We start from the raw sequence: 17,163 nt of genomic DNA, 5'->3' as shown, positions 1-17,163 counted from the left end.
CTTGGATATTTGAAGGAAGGTGTTTTGCAGCAGTAGCCAGAATTAAACTGGACTCTTAGCAACAGAAGCAGCATTAAAAATTAATTGATAAAACCATGGGAAAATAGATATAATGACAAAGTGAACATATTTGTAATAGTAAAAAAGAGGAGGGGATAACTAGAGACCTTTTATAAAATTCATTGACCCAAATATAAACAGAGGAAATATAGAATGAGATTCCCTAGGTTCAGAAAGAAATGAAGGAAAAATATGGAATGATTTAATCTGTACCCTGTAAATTATGTAAGTCAAATAATGCAAAGTAGATATTAAGAAAGCGAATATAAAATCTGGTTAAAGGAAGAGCAGGTATGATTAAAGTATCGCTGGTTTTGGATAATTATGATCTGTTTTGTTGTTCTTTATTTGAAAAATGTTACCAATGTGATATTTTGATATTTCCTTATGGGGGAAAAAGAAAGAAAATTAATGAAATTTTGTGTAATGGATCGACTTATGTATTAGTAGATTTTGCCAAATATTGACTTCTTAAATGCAGATAGGAAATAGGAATTGGAATTATGACAGTAGCACCTCTTAATAGTAAATATTGGTGGCACTTTAGGAACCTATGAGGATGCAAGAGAGATATCTCAGATTTTGAAGTGGTTTGCTGTCCAGGAAAGCTCATGACTAAGTAGTTTGAAAACATAAGTTGTATGACTTAAGATATAAGTTTGTACTTTACATAATAGTGTATAGTAGATATATTTGTACAATACTCATATATGTCTCTTAAAATCATTCAAGTAAACTTTCTAATGTTATTTCAACTTGTCATGCAGAAATTATGATTACGGTAACTTTTGGCTGCCAGTTGCAGATGGACCTATACCTATTCACTTAGGACTTTGGGAAAGTTTGACATTTGGATCGTTTTTATATCATTCTTATCAGCCGCTTTCATGCACCGCTGATGTTCTGTATTTCAGTATTGTGAAATGTTTGTAGTTCTTTGTTTAATGATTTCGATTGTGAGCTGCCCTTGTACCATATGAGATAAAACAATTACCTATAAATCAGAGTACTTCAGTACACACAAGACAGAAATTCCTCATTCTCTCTTCGGGAAACAGAAAAAGCAAAACCATTTTTAAATGCTCAACGAGGGCACAAAAATCCTAACTGAGCATTTAGAAAGAACGGGTCAAACCTCACATGTTGGTGAGAGATTTGTGACCAGATCTCCCCTTCATTAAATTGATTGGCGCAAGGGGTTTTTAACACATTTCTCTGCACCACTTTGACAAATCAAAACTGTCCCCTGCAAGAGATTACAGGTACAGTATTTGCATTTGGTTGAGGAAGCAGAGAGTGTGAGCACTGTAGGTGCGAGAGGTAGATCTGGAAAATAGCACAATAGGGGAAAGAGTGAAATACTTATGCCTCCAGCATTGCTGCTCTGACCCCAACGAGAGAGAGAGAGAGAGAGAGAGAGAGAGAGAGAGAGAGAGAGAGAGAGAGAGATGGCTGATCTCAAATATGTGGTTTGACTTGAAGAGATAAAAAGGTTGAAGAACCAAAGTACCGTAGGGAAATGATACTTCTTACCTGGCTTCCTCTGTTGCCTGGATTAAGCAGATTGTCCCTTCAGTGTCTAGAGGGAAATCCACACTCCAGCTGAGCTCCAGAGACTTTTGACAAATGGAGAGTCCATGCTCACGTGGTTCTTTATCTCTCAGGCACAGAGCACTAGGAGTTAACTTGTTGATGCAGATAGATGCCCCTTTCCCTTGGAACAGTCTTTAGGGGTACTGGTGTGTGTCTGTGTGATAAACAGAGTTGCCTTAAAATGTTCTGCGGATGTTTGTGAGCAACCTTCTTTGAAAACACAAGGAGTTTGGCAACCTTAGCCAAGGGCTAGGGTTACACAATCACATGGAATGTAGGACTGTGGAATTGGGCTTATATGTTCTCCCTTTAATGACAGCTATAGGTAGTGGAGAGGTGGAAGCTGAACTCGCTGGCTTCCCTTGAAAAGACAACAGGACAATTGAGAAGCAGCTGCCGTGCCTTTGCTCTACCTACAGCTTAGAAGAACACCCTGCGCCAAACAAAGCATACTCAACTTAGGCGAGTTCCAGCTGGTAGCAAAGTAACTGTGGTTTTAGCATAGCTGTCAACCGTCCCTTATTTGATGGGAAACTCCCTAATCCCAGTGCCGTGTCCCGCTGCTGTCCCTTATTGTTGATGTCCCTTAAATTTCCCGGGTTTCATGCTCGCCCGGCTCGGGAGGGAAGCAGCGGCTCGGGGTCCTCCTCTGCGAGATTTCCCCCTCTGCATCCCTTTCATAACTCTATTTTTATAAATCATTTGTCCAACCATAGTTCAAATTTTTACTGCAAGTTTTCTGTCAATTCTACCAATGTATGTAACTCTTGACAATAGCTTTTCAACTAAATTATAAACTTTCCCCATTCTTTATTAAAGAGGTCCTCTTCCTGGCTTCTAATTCTGCCTGTAAGCTTTGCCATCTCGACGTCGTTCATCAGTTTCGTCTGCCACTCTTCTTTGGTCGGAGTTGTAGACCCTTAGGATCATCTAGTCCAACCCCCTGCAAAACACAGTCACAGCAAAAGCAGCCTGGCTCCATCAGTGCCGGATTTCTGTATAAGCTAAGCCAAAATCCCTTATTTTGGCTGCTGATCCCTTATTTTCGAGGCTGCTGGTCCCTTATTTTCAAATCTGTAAGTTGACAGCTATGGGTTTCAGTCAACCAGAACCCAGCCTCTCCAAAGCTAAATAGTGATTCATTCCCCTACACCAGGGCTGCCTAGCAAGCCAGCCAACTTCTGAATTCTCTTTGTCCCCAGGGCTCTTGGCACAGCCTCAATGCACTTCTTCTTAGCTGACTCACCTTTGCAGGTAGAACCAGGAGCAAGAGGAAGCTGATGCAGCAGGGCATCTTTTCCATGCAACTGTCTTGTTTAAGCAATATCTGTTCTTGTATCTTAGGTGCTGAGCACAGGAAGCAGGGAACAGGTAGGGATAGGCACCAATTGCTTCTCCCTGTATCTTGCAGGGCTGGTTCCAGGTTCCTGGAGCACCTTGGCCTCTCTCCTTTCTCCTCAGATCATGTATATTCTCCTTGATCCCACCCATTTATACTATAACAAATTGAAACAATAGTACAGCGCAATATGGTCAAACACAGGCTTTGCTAGTAGTTTTCATAGAATCATAGAGTTGGAAGAGACCACAAGGGCCATCGAGTCCAACCCCCTGCCAAGCAGGAAACACCATCAGAGCACTCCTGACATATGGTTGTCAAGCCTCTGCTTAAAGACCTCCAAAATAGGAGACTCCACCACACTCCTTGGCAGCAAATTCCACTGTCGAACAGCTCTTACTGTCAGGAAGTTCTTCCTAATGTTTAGGTGGAATCTTCTTTCTTGTAGTTTGGATCCATTGCTCCGTGTCCGCTTCTCCGGAGCAGCAGAAAACAACCTTTCTCCCTCCTCTATGTGACATCCTTTTATATATTTGAACATGGCTATCATATCACCCCTTAACCTCCTCTTCTCCAGGCAAAACATGCCCAGCTCCCTTAGCCATTCCTCATAAGGCATCGTTTCCAGACCTTTGACCATTTTGGTTGCCCTCCTCTGGACACGTTCCAGTTTGTCAGTGTCCTTCTTGAATTGTGGTGCCCAGAACTGGACACAGTACTCCAGGTGTGGTCTGACCAGAGCAGAATACAGTGGCACTATTACTTCCCTTGATCTAGATGCTATACTCCTATTGATGCAGCCCAGAATTGCATTGGCTTTTTTGGCTGCCGCGTCACACTGTTGGCTCATGTCAAGTTTGTGGTCAACCAAGACTCCTAGATCCTTTTCACATGTACTGCTCTCAAGCCAGGTGTCACCCATCTTGTATTTGTGCCTCTCATTTTTTTTGCCCAAGTGCAATACTTTACATTTCTCCCTGTTAAAATTCATCTTGTTTGTTTTGGCCCAGTTCTCTAATCTGTCAAGGTCGTTTTGAAGTGTGATCCTGTCCTCTGGGGTGTTAGCCACCCCTCCCAGTTTGGTGTCAACTGCAAATTTGATCAGGATGCCCTTGAGTCCATCATCCAAGTCGTTGATAAAGATGTTGAATAAGACCGGGCCCAAGACAGAACCCTGTGGCACCCCACTAGTCACTCTTCTCCAGGATGAAGAGGAACCATTGATGAGCACCCTTTGGGTTCGGTCAGTCAGCCAGTTACAAATCCACTGAGTGGTAGCATAGTCAAGACCGCATTTTACCAGCTTCTTTACAAGAATATCATGGGGCATTTTGCCCGATCTCCTTTTCCCCTTCTTTTTCTAACTTTATTACATTTTTGAAATTTACAAAAAAAGGTTAAAAAGAATAAATTGATCCTAAATCACATATTCTAAGATAAGAAAGTAATAATAATACAAAATACATGGTAAAGATGTATAAAGATCTAGGATAAATAGGACAACAATGAATAAGAAAATAATACCCCCCAAAATTGATAAAAAGAAAAGAAAGAAAAAAACAGTAAAAAATCAACAATTTTTTTTGTCAAAACCATAACTTAAATATTCTATACACAAAATCCTAAAAAGATATTACCTTCGTACTGGTTTGAGTCCCTTATAATTTTGTTGACTTCCCTCTATCTCTTTGCAGTTTCAACTCAACTATTATATTTGAATTATCTGTATTTAATTGTTTTTCCAGACAGGATGAAAAAAATTCCTTTTCTGTGAAATTATTCTAAACACAGCCAAGTGTTGTTATGGGAAACAAGTTTTATTAAGTAATTTTTAAAGCAACCCCGTTCTTTTTTAACCTTATCTCCTGAGTGGTTTCTTATTGACTCTCATTTTGGCGAGTTCCAAGTACAGTCATACCTCGGGTTACAGCCGCTTCAGGTTGTGTTTTTTCGGGTTGCTGACTGCCGAAACCCGGAAGTACCAGAACGGGTTACTTCCGGGTTTCGATGGTTGCGCATGCGCAGAAGCACCGAATCGCAACTTGCGTTTGCGCAGACAGGCAGCTGCGGGTTGCGAACGCTGCAGGTTGTGAACGTGCATCCTGCACGGATCCCGTTCACATCCCAAGTGTCTACTGTACTCGCACAGCTTTAACTGCCGTTCATCTTTTGTTGGTGTTGACTCATTTTTCCAATATTTTGCTATTAAAATTCTGGCTGCTGTTATCGCATAGAGAAACACTCTTTTACTTTAGTTTGGGATGCTTATTGTTAAAATGCCTAATAAGTGATAAGCTCAGTCTGTAAAGCATGAGACTCTTCATCTCGCAGCTGTGAGTTTGGGACTGTCAGGGAACTGCCATCAGTGCCGGAGGGAGAGAGCAAAATCCAGAGGGATTCCGGAGAGCGTCCCAGGATTGGGAGAGGCAGCCCATCTTCTGGGGAAGAGAATCAGCGTAGCACCAGTGGAGAAGGGAGGCAGATGGGGGAAGCAGCGAGGCGGTCCTATGACTCCTTGTCGGGGACCAGCGGGGAGAGTAGAGGTCCTCCGCTGCCTACGCCCTCCTTGCGCAGAAGGCTTTCACGCAGAGAGAGTAGGAGGAGACTAGGCATCAAAGAGCTTCTTTGCTGGAAGAAGTTTAAGAAACGCCCACTGACGGATTCTGCCAGCGATTGAGACAGCCACGGGTGAGTGGCTGTCCGGACAGGAAAGGTTCACTCAGGCAATACAGCCAGGTGTTGGCACCGGCTTACACACGAGCAATCCCTAGAACCATTACAGAGACCCACACTGGGCAAAAAGATTACTGCATTGCAGAGGGTTGGACTAGGGTTGGGAGATGAGTGGGCAGATTTGAAGTCGTGGTCCCACCCAGTTCCACCATTCTGTGAATCTTTTTCACTTCAGCAAACCTCAGTGTTCAGCACCTCCTCTCACTGGACATGCATAAAAAAATGGATGTTTTGATCTTACCGCTTTTCTCTTCTGTTCCTGTTGCCACCAGCTACATTCGAACCCTTTCTCTAAACTTTGTTCCCAGAATTTGCAATATCCTCTGGCCGTTGCAGGCTTGATGGCATTAATAACCTATCCATGTGTATAAGGATCGCTCCAATTTACCAGCACTTTCAGAGGCCTCGTTTATTCGGCAAGCGCTCCTCTTTCTGCACTTCTGAGATATTGGGAGGATTTTGTACGCATTGTAAGGACAGGCATGAAATACGGCTGCCATACGTTTGGATTCCCCCGGTATTTCAAAGGTGGAATTGACGTCCATGGAGGAATTTCTGAAAGGTGGCGCTTTGTCCTGGATCTTAGGCAAATCCATTTTAAAAATCACAGTTTTTTATGGCATTTTTGTAAAATAAAAGCTTGGCAACCTAGGGGTTTTCCTTTAAAAAGCTCCCCCCGTCCCCCCGTTCCTCCGCCAGTGGAAGCAGGGAAGGGAAGATCTCCCAGGGTGGGAGGGTGGTAGGGTTCACCTGTTTCTGTGTGAGACAAGAGTTAAGATCTACCTGTAAAAAGGTAAAGGACCCCGGATGGTTAAGTCCAGTCAAAGGCAACTATGGGGTTGCGGCGCACATCTCACTTTCAGGCCGAGGGAGCCGGTGTTTGTCCGCAGACAGCTTTCCGGGTCATGCGGACACTGGCTTAATGGGACACTGTGACGGAAACCAGAGTGCACGGAAACGCTGTTTACCTTCCCGTCGCAGTGGTACCTATCTATCTACTTGCACTGGTATACTTTTCAACTGCAAGGTTGGCAGGAGCTGGGGCAGAGCAATGGGAGCTCACCCCATCATGGGGATTCAAACCGCCGACCTTCCAATCAGCAAGCCCAAGAGGCTCAGTGGTTTAGACCATAGTGCCACCCAATCCCATGTAATGTATTATGAAAGGTCTTAATAAAATATTATTGGGGAGGGGGACCACCTGTTGCCATGGTCTTCTTCTTTGGCAATAACTCATAGCCGAGTAAGATTGTCTTCTATGAACACGGTCTTAACCAGTCATAGGCAAGCTTGGCCCTCCAGATGTTTTGGGACTACAACTCCCATCATCACTAGCTAACAGGACCAGTGGTCAGGGATGATGGGAATTGTAGTCTCAAAACATCTGAAGGGCTGAGTTTGCCTATGCCTGGTCTTAACAGTGACTGTGGAGGCCAATTCTGGATCCACACATCCTTCCACAGTGGGGACATAGGTTTCCTGGTGGGAGTTGATCACAGGGTTGACATGGTACTGCTTACGCAGATAGGAGCATGTTTTTGGTAACCAATGAAAGTGATCACAGTGCTGATCACATTGTGTTCACGTGGAGCTTTGTAGAGGAGCCATAAAAATATGAGCCCTGTGCCTTGGAATCATGTGCTTTGGTGCTTTAACACATCTGTTCCTCTCTTGAAATAAACTTTTCATGCCAGCAGTGATTTATTGGTATTTTTGAGTCTGCCCAAGAAATTTGCTACAACTTCATGACAGAGTGTGGCTTTCTGCTGCTCTTTGAATCCAATGATGTGCTTATAGAGAATAGGCCCTCTTGGGATGTGAATGCTGTATATACCATTAAGACACTGTACCTCACTGTCGGAAAGGAAACTCAGACCTTTTTAAGTGCACCTGAACCCCCCCGAATCTTGGAACGCTCTGACACTGGTGTGCTGTGTAGCAGTATTCAGGCCCCAAATGCTATTTGGCATAGCATTATTGTGTTAGTTTTTAGGGTGGGGAGAACATGCCCTCCATGAATTACAATGATCTTGGGAGATGAGTGGGCAGATTTGAAGCATTTGTGGGCAGCGGGTGGATGCGTTTTAAAATCTGAGGTAGATGAGAGTCCTGCCCCCCTTCCCTTTTTTTTGTTTAGCTACATAAAAGCCTTATCACTACTTTGTGGCATCTCAGCTCCTCTGGCCATGTTGTTGAGCTGGTTTCGGGGGCAGCTCCACCCCCAGTAATACCCCTGGGAATTATGCTATGGCATATTGTGGTGCCACTTTAAGGGGAATTCTGCCCCAGAAATGTGGCTGGAGCGCCCACACAGCTGCTTGAAGTTGTGCCAAGGCTGCATCATCTTCTCTGGTAGAATAACCTCAGCCATTTTGTAGGTCAAAGCACGAACCTTTCTCCTCAAATTCTTAAAATTTGCCCTTCCCAACTCCTGAAAATATCTCTTTCACAAGGGACAAATAGTTCTCCAAATGGAGACAGGATGTTCAGCCCATACTGAATGGTCAGATAAAATATGGAAAGCTGGCAACCCCCAAAGGATGGAATAGTTCATGTTTGTTCTCTGTGGCATGCTGACATTTTATACCTGCTATAAATCTAAGATGCTGCCTATTTTCTGACAAGTTATCTGTCGGTACCAGAGAGGAACAAGGCTTAAACAGAAAAAGACTACAGAGAAAGAAGGCAAAAGCATTTTGAGTATGTGTGCAAAATTGCGTAAAATGGGGAGTTGCTTGTATCAGTTCAGCTGAGAGCTGTCTCTCCAGCTCGCATGCATGAGAATAAATGTAAAATAATGGAGAATACAGACTCCCCATCAATAATTTACCTTTGAGCAGCTTCTGTCCCCAAATCCTTTTCTCCTCAGACCAGCTAGGAATGTTTTGAGCAGGGAAAAAGGTACTTGACAAGTAAGGCTGTGGGGAGGTGGGAGGGATGCCTTATTTATTACTACTACTATTATTATTACTACTATTACTGTTGTCAGCCCTTCTTTCCCACCTTTCCTATGTGGCTTCATGTTTAACATCATGTGCACTGATTTATGTATTTCCCTTATCATGCTTCACTTATGTTTATGCATGCTATTTGCTTTGGGATGATTTTTCTCTCTCTTGCATGAAAAAGTTTACATCTTCAATAAAAATGCAGCTTTTTCAATAAAAACCGCACGGCATTCTGTCATGTATATTTTGGCACTGAGGTCGCTCAGTTGAACATCATGAAAATGGCAAGAAAGAGGAGGAGGAGGGCGAGTATTTTGAGCATAGAAAAGAGCGGGAAAGAATTCTGGTCGCCCTTCACGGCACGGGTTCTTGTGGCCTTCAGCGTTCGGTCCCACTGCGTCAATATGGCGTCTCTGGCTCCGTCCCACTTCCCCGGTCCCGACAAACGAAACTGATATGGACTGCAGGGGCCAAAATAAACCTGCAGAGCCAACTTGAGATCTGTCAGAAAGAGGACTGGAATGTTGGGTTTCACACCGATACTGGAGGCGAGTTCATCCATGTAGACAACGTAATCTGTTTGTATGGTATCGCTCTGGCCGTACCTGAAAGGAAAGGAAAGGGGACGTTTGGTAGATATATTTCTAAGTAGAACAGGAAAAAGGCAGAAGAAAACTGTCAGGGAACTTTATTCCCATGTGGCTAAATTGTGCCATCTAGAATGTCTGGGATTTTACACACCCGGCAATGAACCAAGTCCTTTGCTTCTAATAAGCAGAAGTGAAGCTCATTGAAAGAACTCTGTGTCTAGCTGGAATTGGCTAGCTCTTTTGACATGTGCATGCAAAATCATTTAGGAGATAATTTTTTCATAATTTTCTGATTGGCCGTGGATACCACTGATCCGATGGCGTAGAGTTTGTGACTGGGGCAAAAATCCAACATAGCTAAATGGAAGCATAAAAGCCTACAAAACCAAACAACATATTAATTGTAAAAACACAGCAGCAGCCTAAAACACTCGACAACAGTGATTATCCCTCATCCCCTTCAAAAGCTCTGTTACCTGGGGTTATGGAGCTCCACAACACAGGGGCCACTGTTGAAAAGTCCCTCTCCTTTGTGGCTGCTGAGGGCTTCTCCATACTTTCCCTTCCTCTGCTCTTTCCAAGCAAGGCCAACAATTTAAAGTTCCATGTCTAAGAACCCTTTTCTTTTTTGCTCCAGAGCTTTCCCCATGAAAACCCGCTCTTTAAAGCTCAATTGGAGCAAAAGTCAGTCTGCGGAAAACCGCAATTGCTGTTTGCTCCAAATGAGCTCTAAAGAGCAGTTTTTGCCAGGGGAAAGCAGTAGGACAGGTGTGGGTGAGCCCTTCACCTTGCATAGAGTTGGGACAGATGGTCCTTCAGGGTTGATGCTTTCAGTATTTCCAAGAATGTTTTTGGTGATCTGCATTGGGGACCAGCTGGGGCAACTGTAGCATATATACATGTGGACGACGGACCGATTGAAGCATATTGTAAATTTTAGCACAGAATCCTCAAACCACCTGATTGCAGGAAATCAAAGAATCCTTTAAAATGCAGGAAGACTGAGGAGTTTCCTCCTATGTCAGCAGAAAACTAAAAACCAAAAAAGAAACACAAACCCCTAATATGTGTACTTAAAACTCACCATTTGAGCTTTATCCCCATTTTCTCATCTATGTCATCCATCATGCTGCTCTGTGGAGGCAGCTTACATAAACCTGAAAAATAAGAAAGAAATAATGATCCCCTATGTCTCTTGAAACTCATTTCCCAAATGCATAACAAACATATGCACAAAAACACACCAATGTGCATGCAATCTGGAATACCCAGGTGAAGAAGCATAATAGGTTACTGGAACACAGGAAGCAGCCTTATACTGAATCAGACCACCAGTCTATTTTTTTGTAGGGAGGGGGAGTTAAATGCAGACTTTTGCGGGGGGGGGGCCGGGGACCGTTAAAAGTCCCTTCTCAGCGCTGCATGCCCAAATTGGTTTATTGGCTACTTTTAACTTTAAACAAGCAAATAAACATGGGAGATCTTGAACATGGACCTCCAGTTTAAACCCTCAGTTTAGGTCAGCTTCCTATGTTCATATTAAGATGGGAGATAGTGGCTTGTTTATTGCCACCTAGTATGTTAACAGAAGAGGGACGCGGGTGGCGCTGTGGGTTAAACCACAGAGCCTAGGACTTGCCGATCAGAAGGTCGGTGGTTCGAATCCCTGTGACGGGGTGAGCACCCATTGCTCGGTCCCTGCTCCTGCCAACCTAGCAGTTCGAAAGCACGTCAAAGTGCAAGTAGATAAATAGGTACCGCTCTGGCGGGAAGGTAAATGGCGTTTCCGTGCACTGCTCTGGTTCGCCAGAAGCAGCTTAGTCATGCTGGCCACATGACCCAGAAGCTGTACGCTGGCTCCCTCGGCCAATAAAGCGAGATGAGTGCCACAACCCCAGAGTTGGCCATGACTGGACCTAATGGTCAGGGGTCCCTTTACCTTTACCTATGTTAACATAAACATTGAGATTTGAGCCAGGGGCTTCTAGCTCACAGGTCCGTTACTTAGCCATGATGCCGTGCTCACCTTTAAACACTCTCACGGCCCACCGGGCCTGAAGGTCTGCGGTTGGGATAGCTGCCCCAAGGGACTGGACTAAGCCAATAACCGCCAGGGTGGGTTTTTCCAGCAGAGGAGGGACAATGCTTTTGTACAAGGTGACTTGGTCATTCCTGCACTTGATGATGGACTGGTCCTCCATGAATGGGTAGGCAAAGCTGTAGCCCGTTGCAAAAATGACATAGTCAAGGCCTTCCTGCGCAGTGCCATCTTGAAATATCGCAGACGTTTCCCTGAACTCCTTCACGTTGGGCTTCACCACCACAGTTCCGCATGCAATGCGGCTCGGGAGGTCATCGTTGAAGACAGGCTCCTTGCGCAAGGTTCTAGGGTAGGGAGAGAAGAGGAGGAGGAGGAGGAGTTTGGATTTGATATCCCACTTTATCACTACCCTAAGGAATCTCAAAGCGACTCACAATCTCCTTTCCCTTCCTCCCCCACAACAAACACTCTTAGAGGTGAGTGGGGCTGAGAGACTTCAGAGAAGTGTGACTAGCCCAAGGTCACCCAGCAGCTGCATGTAGAGGAGCGGCGACGCGAACACAGTTCACCAGATTACGAGTCCACCGCTCTTAACCACTACACCACACTGGAGAGAGAGAAAAACCAGAGCCAGGGCTGTAGGCTGGCTCTTGGAAAATGACATTTTCCACTGTAAGGAAGACAGGCATTGTGCTGCTCCATCGTCCCATGGAAGACGGCCTTTTAGTGCTCCCAGAAGTCAGATCCACCTTTTGGGAGGGGCTGATTTGTGGGGAGGAATCCACACAGCAACCCAGGAGTGGGCGGAGGAATGGCGTCCATGTCAGCGGGATCCCCAGCCACATCACGCCCCTGGCCAGCCAATCGGGTTTGCCCGGGGGCGTGTCTATGCCTGTTTAAATTGTGGCACGGGACATAAAATCCACACAGAAACACATCATTGCTTGTTTTAACTTGCTTATGGGAACAACTCAGAGGCTGTGAAAGAAGAAAGGTTAACAACAGAAAGAATTGGAGGAACCATCGGAAGTGACTATGAAAAGCAGTAGAAGTCTGAGATGATCAGAACCCTCCGAACTTGAAGCATGGGAAGTCCTATTAAAAAATTCATAATTTGGTAGAATATTTGGATTATTTGATATGTATATGTATAATTTGGAATTTTTAATGTGATTTGATTGGGTTGCTAAAGTGGAAAATTTAATAAAAATGAATTTGAATAAATAAATAAATTGTGGCGCGGCCAGGGAAGCAACCTCCTTTTGGCTCCATTCATTGTAGTTCCTCCGCCTGCCCCTCCACATTAAGGGTATCCCAATAAAGAGATCCGGGGGTGTGGTTCTGTCCAAAGCCTGGGCGTGGGCTAGGGCCATGCCACGTCCCCAATGGTGACCCTGGGGGTGCTCAATTGATGTACACCATAGAGCTCCCCCTTCCGGTGGTTGACCCTTAGGAGACTTCCTGCAGTCAGGCAGGGGTCAGGATTTAGTCTTGCTTCACCCAATTGCCTAAGCCAAACCGCTCACTTCTGTAACCCACAACGTTGTGGCCTAATTCATCCTATTAACCAATATACTTGTGTTTGTGTATTTATTTTGGGGGGAGCTAGGGGCCTTGCCACACAAGCTCTCCTTCTCCCAGTAAAAAGTGATCTTTCTACTTTTAAAGAGGGGCTTAAAAGCAAAATCCAGACAGGCTCTCTTCTCCCCGCAACCCAGCTTAAGAAGCCATCTGACCTGGAAATGAGTGCTTGGTGGTTGTGGAAAGGAGTGGAGTGCAACTGACCTCATGGCACCCTGGGAAATTTCTGTTTTGTCCAGAGAGTAGGTAGGTACTGAAGAAATCAAGTATCTTTTGCAATTTGGCTGCAGTTTATTCCTACATCTGTGCTGTGGCTCGTGCAAAAGGCCTAAGAACTAATGCAGCAGAATCCTACTCATCTGTCTTGGGGTTACCTTGGAGCAGGTCCCAGCCACCCAGAAAGCGTTCCTAAAATCACTCAGGATTTTTGCATAGGGTCAAAACAAGTTCTGAGAAAAACAAAAACAGTGGTCCTCTGGCAGTTGGGGATTGAAGTGAGCTTTGTGGCTGATTTCAACTATGTTGGTTTGTTGGGATTTGGCAAGTCAGTCTTAAGACGTTGCTTGTAGGGTATGTTTTCCTGGTTGGGTTCTGGCCAAGATGATTTTTCTTCTTCTTTAGAAGTTTCTGTGAGCACTGGCTATTCTCTTCTAATCTCAAAGTTTGTATAAAGTTAACAGCATGTACAAATCAAATTCACTTCAGAAGAGCATTTGAAATATTTTGCAGTTCTGCCACACCTCTTACTTGGCTATTTACATAAGAAAAATAATTCTTAATGTCTTTCCAGGAAAAGATAAGTGTTTGCTGCCTGATCTCATAAATGTTCTTGGCTAGAATATTGACTGAATATTTTGTTATATAATTGTTTTGTTAACAACTATATTTTTTCTAGAGGGTATGAAGGTTATAAGTGCCCATAACATAAATCCTAGATTCCACACACACACACACACACACACACACACACACACACACATGTCCCTTCGTGGTTTCTCATTTGGCAGACCTTTGTCTTGCTTTATAATTTTTATTTTCATTGAATGGTTATGTAATCAAGTTTTCAAGAATACAGGTGACAAGCCTCCAGTCAGAGTCAAAGCGGCCTCTGGGCATCAAAAGTTTTTAACGGCACAAAATACATCAACTTTGCTGAGTTGTTCTCTTATGGGTACATCTTTTTCTGCACCAATCATCTGCTGCTGCAGTTTTGCACTTATAATGCAGTTTTAATTAATGTACCGTTATAAGGGGGGGGCAAGACTCCCCTAAAACTCTCAAGAGGTAAACAGCAGAATGACTCAGCCATTAACCCAGGCTTCCTCAACCTCAGCCCTCCAGATGTTTTTGGCCTACAACTCCCATGATCCCTAGCTAGCAGAACCAGTGGTCTGGGATGATGTGAATTGTAGTCTCCAAACATCTGGAGGGGCGAGTTTGAGGAAGTCTGCATTAACCCACTAAGAATGCCATTAACAGAGACTCTCTGGGCTAGGCAGAAAATGGGAAAGCCCTTCCCTGGGGTGAGAGATAGTTAGCAGAGACACAAGGCCAGAGTTTCGGGATGGATGGATGGACAGAATTGCAGTGGGGGATGAGGTAAGTGAACAGGGAAAAAGGGTGCCGCTTTTGCAGTCTGCTTTATGATGTTTGGAGTCTCTTGGAATCTGAGGCTGAGGCAATGGGACGAACAGGACCCTCTTGGGATGTGAATGTGTTGCACTCTCTCCAACTAGATACAAGCTGTATATATATGTGTGTGTGTGTAAATAAGCCATATATCATATAGACACTACAGACCCCACTGTGTCTCATTGTTGGGCACAACCAACGCACTTCAGAGAAAAAGTTACAGATCAGATAAGTCACATTCATTCCTCAAAAACCCCTCTCCTCAGCTGCCTTTCTCTTTGATGGATGAAAAGAAACAGATTGACTTATCTCTCAGGGAGGGAAGTAGCTGGGGGAAGATTTTGAACAAAACAATGGATGGCAAAGAAAGTTTTCCCCGCCTCTTCCAGTTCCTCCACTCAACCTGAAGCTACAAACACCTCCTTTAGAAGACATCCCTCAGGGACACACAGCCACAAAGCTGTGTGTAACTAGCCGCTCTGGTTTAATATGATTCTGCTTAGCAGGGTTGTTGTAAAGAGATTATCACAAGATTCTGTATGTGAAGTGCTTTGTATGTTCAAAAGCGGCATTCAAATGCTCCAGGTCATTTCATCTGCCCACCAACGTGGGTTTTGGCACCAAAGGGTTTGCGTTTTCAAAGCTAATCAACCTACAACCTCTTTAGTTTCCAATATTACCTATTAAGTGGCATCAGGCCATAATTCTCATGTTTGAACCATCTGTTCATTTGCTTCACATACAACCAGTCACTGATGGCTGTTGGGAGGGTGTTCCTGAGGAATGTTTCAAAGCGACTGATGACCACCATGTCCCAGGGATAGCCGTTGTCCCAAACACGACTCATGACCCAGGAGCCACTTCGAGAGCTGAGATAAACCTTTAAAAACGGGTAAGAGTCAAGGAGAGAGACACACACAAAAGAGGTTCACGTTACCAAACATCATTCTTGTGTAACTTCTTCCTCACTCCATTCAATGGAGCTTGCACATGAGCGAGCTCAGATGATTGCATCCTGGTAAGGTGTGCCCAAAGGTTGCAAAATGATTGCAACGGAAGTCTCCAAAGACTATTCTATTTCAGTGCTCTAGCATGAGCATATTTTGCCCGTTTCAAGAGACAGATGGTGGTATAAACCACACATGGAAAATTTGTGCTCCTCCAGTTGCTTTGGGACTCCATCTCCCCTCTGGGCCTAACCAGCATGGCCAGTGGTCTGGAATCGTGGGGATTTAGTCCAACAGTATCTGAATGGCATCAAGCTGGCTTCCTTCCTATAGTTGAGGCCTATTCCCCCAACTGCTCTACAGTTCTGTAGTTCAAATATGCTCTTCTGCAACTTCCCCTACCCTCTGGAGCAGATTTGGAGAAGGGAGGAAAGGCCCATGGCTCAAAAGTAAAACCTTGTGCTGACAGGATGCTACCCTGGGTACAAGCTTCCGTTCAGGAATCTGGGATGTGGAACCTGTGGCTTTTCAGATCATCTCACTCTACAGCTTTGATCATTGCTGGCCATTGGCCATGTTGACTAGGGCCGAGGGGGGTTGGAAGTGCAACGGCATCTAGAGCACCACAAGTTTCCCATCTCTGTTTTAAACATTCATTTCAGCATGAATTTATAACCTTTCAGTCTGACAGGGAATAGATATAAGGAACTGCCTTACCTTGAGCCAAAGCAAACCCAGTACAGTGGTACCTTGGGTTAAGTACTTAATTTGTCCCGGAGGTCCATTCTTAACCTGAAACTGTTTTTAACCTGAGGTACCACATTAGCTCGGGACGCGGGCGGCGCTGTGGGTTAAACCACAGGGCCTAGGACTTGTCAATCAGAAGGTCGGCGGTTCGAATCCCCGCGACGGGGTGAGCTCCCGTTGTCCGGTCCCTGCTCCTGCCAACCTAGCAGCTCGAAAGCACGTCAAAGTGCAAGTAGATAAATAGGTACTGCTCCGGCAGGAAGGTAAACGGCGTTTCCGTGCGCTGTTCTGGTTTGCCAGAAGCGGCTTAGTCATGCTGGCCACATGACCCGGAAGCTCCTTCTGCCAGTAAAGCGAGATGAGCGCCGCAACCCCAGAGTCGGTCACGCCTGGACCTAATGGTCAGGGGTCCCTTTACCTTTACCTTTTACCACATTAGCTAATGGGGCCTCCTTCTGCCACCGCCACCGTGTGATTTCTGTTCTCATCCTGAAGCAAAGTTCTTAACCCAAGGTACTATTTCTGAGTTAGCAGAGTCTGTAACCTGAAGCGTATGTAACCTGAAGCGTATGTACCGGTAACCACTGTATTGCCTACTTTACCGCAATCTTTCTAGTGCTTCTTGAGATCTCTTAAAGCTGGAGGTGGTGGGGATTGCACTCCAGACCTTATGTAGCTGCATAGGTAAAAAAAGGTAAAGGATCCCTGGACAGTTAAGTCCAGTCAAAGGCGACTATGGGGTTGCAGTGCTCATCTCGCTTTCAGGCCGGGGAGCCAGCGTTTGTCCACAGACAGCTTTCCAGGTCATGTGGCCAGCATGACCTAACTGCTTCTGGTGCAATGGGACACTGTGATGGAAACAAGAGCACACAGAAATGCCGTTTACCTTCCTGCCACAGTGGTACCTATTTATCTACTTGCACTGGCGTGCTTTCAAACTTCTAGGTTGGCA

At 44.9% G+C, this 17,163-nt stretch overlaps 2 protein-coding genes and 1 long non-coding RNA gene across 5 annotated transcripts in view; 1 reads left to right on the top strand and 2 right to left on the bottom strand.

Moving 5' to 3' along the window:
• The window catches only part of LOC309533851 (dimethylaniline monooxygenase [N-oxide-forming] 2-like), a 22,005-nt gene extending 20,149 nt beyond the window's left edge, over positions 1-1,856 (bottom strand). Inside the window, exon 1 of the mRNA XM_082225504.1 lies at positions 1,594-1,856. The gene's annotated coding sequence lies outside the window, so the exon portion shown is untranslated. The remainder of the gene's footprint in view (positions 1-1,593) is intronic.
• LOC309533945 overlaps positions 1-14,650 on the top strand; it is a 15,169-nt gene extending 519 nt beyond the window's left edge. Inside the window, exon 2 of the long non-coding RNA XR_014220559.1 lies at positions 13,023-14,650. This is a non-coding gene — a long non-coding RNA (uncharacterized lncRNA). The remainder of the gene's footprint in view (positions 1-13,022) is intronic.
• The window catches only part of LOC309533847 (flavin-containing monooxygenase 3-like), a 21,330-nt gene continuing 13,046 nt past the window's right edge, over positions 8,880-17,163 (bottom strand). For all 3 annotated transcript variants that reach the window (XM_082225497.1, XM_082225495.1, XM_082225496.1), the window contains exons 6-9: positions 15,198-15,397; positions 11,290-11,648; positions 10,348-10,420; positions 8,880-9,278 (exon numbers count right to left, since the gene is read on the bottom strand). In XM_082225497.1, coding sequence (XP_082081623.1) covers positions 8,936-9,278; positions 10,348-10,420; positions 11,290-11,648; positions 15,198-15,397 — 975 coding nt within the window. In that variant the 3' untranslated portion in view covers positions 8,880-8,935. The remainder of the gene's footprint in view (positions 9,279-10,347; positions 10,421-11,289; positions 11,649-15,197; positions 15,398-17,163) is intronic.

This window comes from Podarcis vaucheri, assembly GCF_965113315.1.
Source record: "Podarcis vaucheri genome assembly, chromosome: 6".
NCBI lineage: Eukaryota > Metazoa > Chordata > Lepidosauria > Squamata > Lacertidae > Podarcis > Podarcis vaucheri.
The sequence above is the reverse complement of the archived record's forward strand: the minus strand, read 5'-3'. Positions and strand labels throughout refer to the sequence as shown.